At 61.9% G+C, this 1,750-nt stretch overlaps 1 protein-coding gene across 1 annotated transcript in view; it reads right to left on the bottom strand.

The window, feature by feature from the left end:
• Positions 1 to 1,530: 1,530 nt before the first annotated feature.
• The window catches only part of GUITHDRAFT_83595 (hypothetical protein), a gene marked incomplete at both ends in the record, with an annotated part of 1,599 nt that continues 1,379 nt past the window's right edge, over positions 1,531 to 1,750 (bottom strand). Inside the window, one exon of the mRNA XM_005817817.1 lies at positions 1,531 to 1,616. Within this exon, the coding sequence (XP_005817874.1) occupies positions 1,531 to 1,616 (86 nt within the window). The remainder of the gene's footprint in view (positions 1,617 to 1,750) is intronic.

Raw genomic sequence — 1,750 nt, 5'->3', positions numbered from 1 at the left:
AGCGCTCGCTCGTCGCAGACCTCCGGTACAGTACCATCCTGCTTTACAAGGCCCGCTTGGAGCCGTGAGCCCTGTATCGTTGCAGTACATCCCAGCAGGACAGCTCGTGCACTGCGACACATTTGCAAGCCCCTCCTGCCCTCCGTACGTGCCCCGCGGACACCGTCCGGCCTCAAGGTTCTCCATGCCTTCCGGACAGTAGTGCCCCAAGGGACATACGAGGCTGCCAATGTCTCCTACTCCCCTGCAGTCTGCTGACGACGAGAAAGCTGACACCTGGACTCCCTGTCCTTGGTTGCTCGTGTTGAGTACGACAGCTACCTCCAGCCCGCTGCTCCCCTCGGCTATGATCCCTCCCAGTCCGCCCATGCGCTCCCCTGCTACGACCCTCGTCCAGCCCCGCTCGCCGTAAGCGTTCAGCTTCATAACGAAAGCGCTGTAGCTCCCTGCCTGTATGCTCCCTTGCTCTGCTGGCATGTCCGTGTACCCCAGGAGGTATATGCCCCCGTACGCGTCTGTGCTCACCGACTCCCCTTCCTCGTTCCACTCCGAGCCCACCACGGCCCTCCATCGCTCCTTGCCTTCTGCAGAAACCACGGCAAGAAAAGCGTCCCTCTGCTCAAGCGCTCCTGTCCACTCCGCTCCTACAAGCCTGACCCGCGATGCTGATATGAAGTCACTGCCTGTACCGCTGCTCCCTTCTCCGGTCCCGACCGATCCTGTATACCCTACCACTATTGTCCTCCCCAGCCTGTCTGTTGTCACTCCTCTGGCGACCTGCTCTCCTGCCCACTGCAGTACCTCCGTCCAATCAATGGACCCCGTCTTGTTGACATGGTAGACATAGACATCCCGCTCCTGTGCAGCTCCCGCAGACCCGTTGTACACTTCGCCTACTACGACTGCTCCTCCAGCACCGTCGCTTGCTACTGCTCTGATGCTTTCATCCCCTCTCACGCTTACGTTCCTGCCCCAGGCTAAGCTTCCGTTCCCGCTGTACTTATACAGCCATGAGCCTGCACCCGGCCCCCGCCAAGATACAAACACGTGATCCTGCCCCCCAGCAAGCCCCAGCCGGCTCCCAGCCATCATCTCTCCCAGGTCCCTTGACCACATGCTACCTCCTGTCGAGGCCGCGAGACTCGATACCCTGGACCCTGTCTCCCACCGCATGCCTACGTACACACTCCCCGCCTCGTCTACTCCGATCCCCTCCGCCATGGTGCTTCCTTCGCCTCCTGCTACTTCCCTTCTCCACACTTCGGTCCCGTCCACCCTGTGCTTGGTTACGTAGACCTCGTATCCCCCCTGACCTCCCTGGCCCCCGCTATTGTTCCACACGCTCACGCTGACATACAGGCTGTCGTCCCGTCCATGCGCTACCCCGCCTATCAGACTGGCCGCCCCTCCGACCAGCTCCTGCGTCCAGCTCGGCATCCCGACGTCAGGATCGGCGCACGCCTCGAGCCCCTCTACTGCATACGCTCGCCCTCTCGCATAGTCCACGACTGCGCCTGGGCTACAGATGTACCCGGGCGGACATGGCTTGCAGCTCGTCTGCATCGCTTCCTGGTTGTACGTCCCGGGCTCGCATGGAGCGGGTAGAGAGTCTCCGCCTGCACAGTAGTCCCTGAGACAAGCGAGGGTGCCTCGGACCCTGCTATGCAGTAGTGCCCGCTGGACACGTATTACTCTCCGCGCCCTGAGGCGACTCCGCGTCGACTAGCGTCGACGAGTCATTCGCCCCTGC

This window comes from Guillardia theta, assembly GCF_000315625.1.
Source record: "Guillardia theta CCMP2712 unplaced genomic scaffold GUITHscaffold_542, whole genome shotgun sequence".
NCBI classification, from domain to species: domain Eukaryota; class Cryptophyceae; order Pyrenomonadales; family Geminigeraceae; genus Guillardia; species Guillardia theta.
Note: the sequence above shows the minus strand (reverse complement) of the source record. Positions and strands in the feature narration are given on the sequence as shown.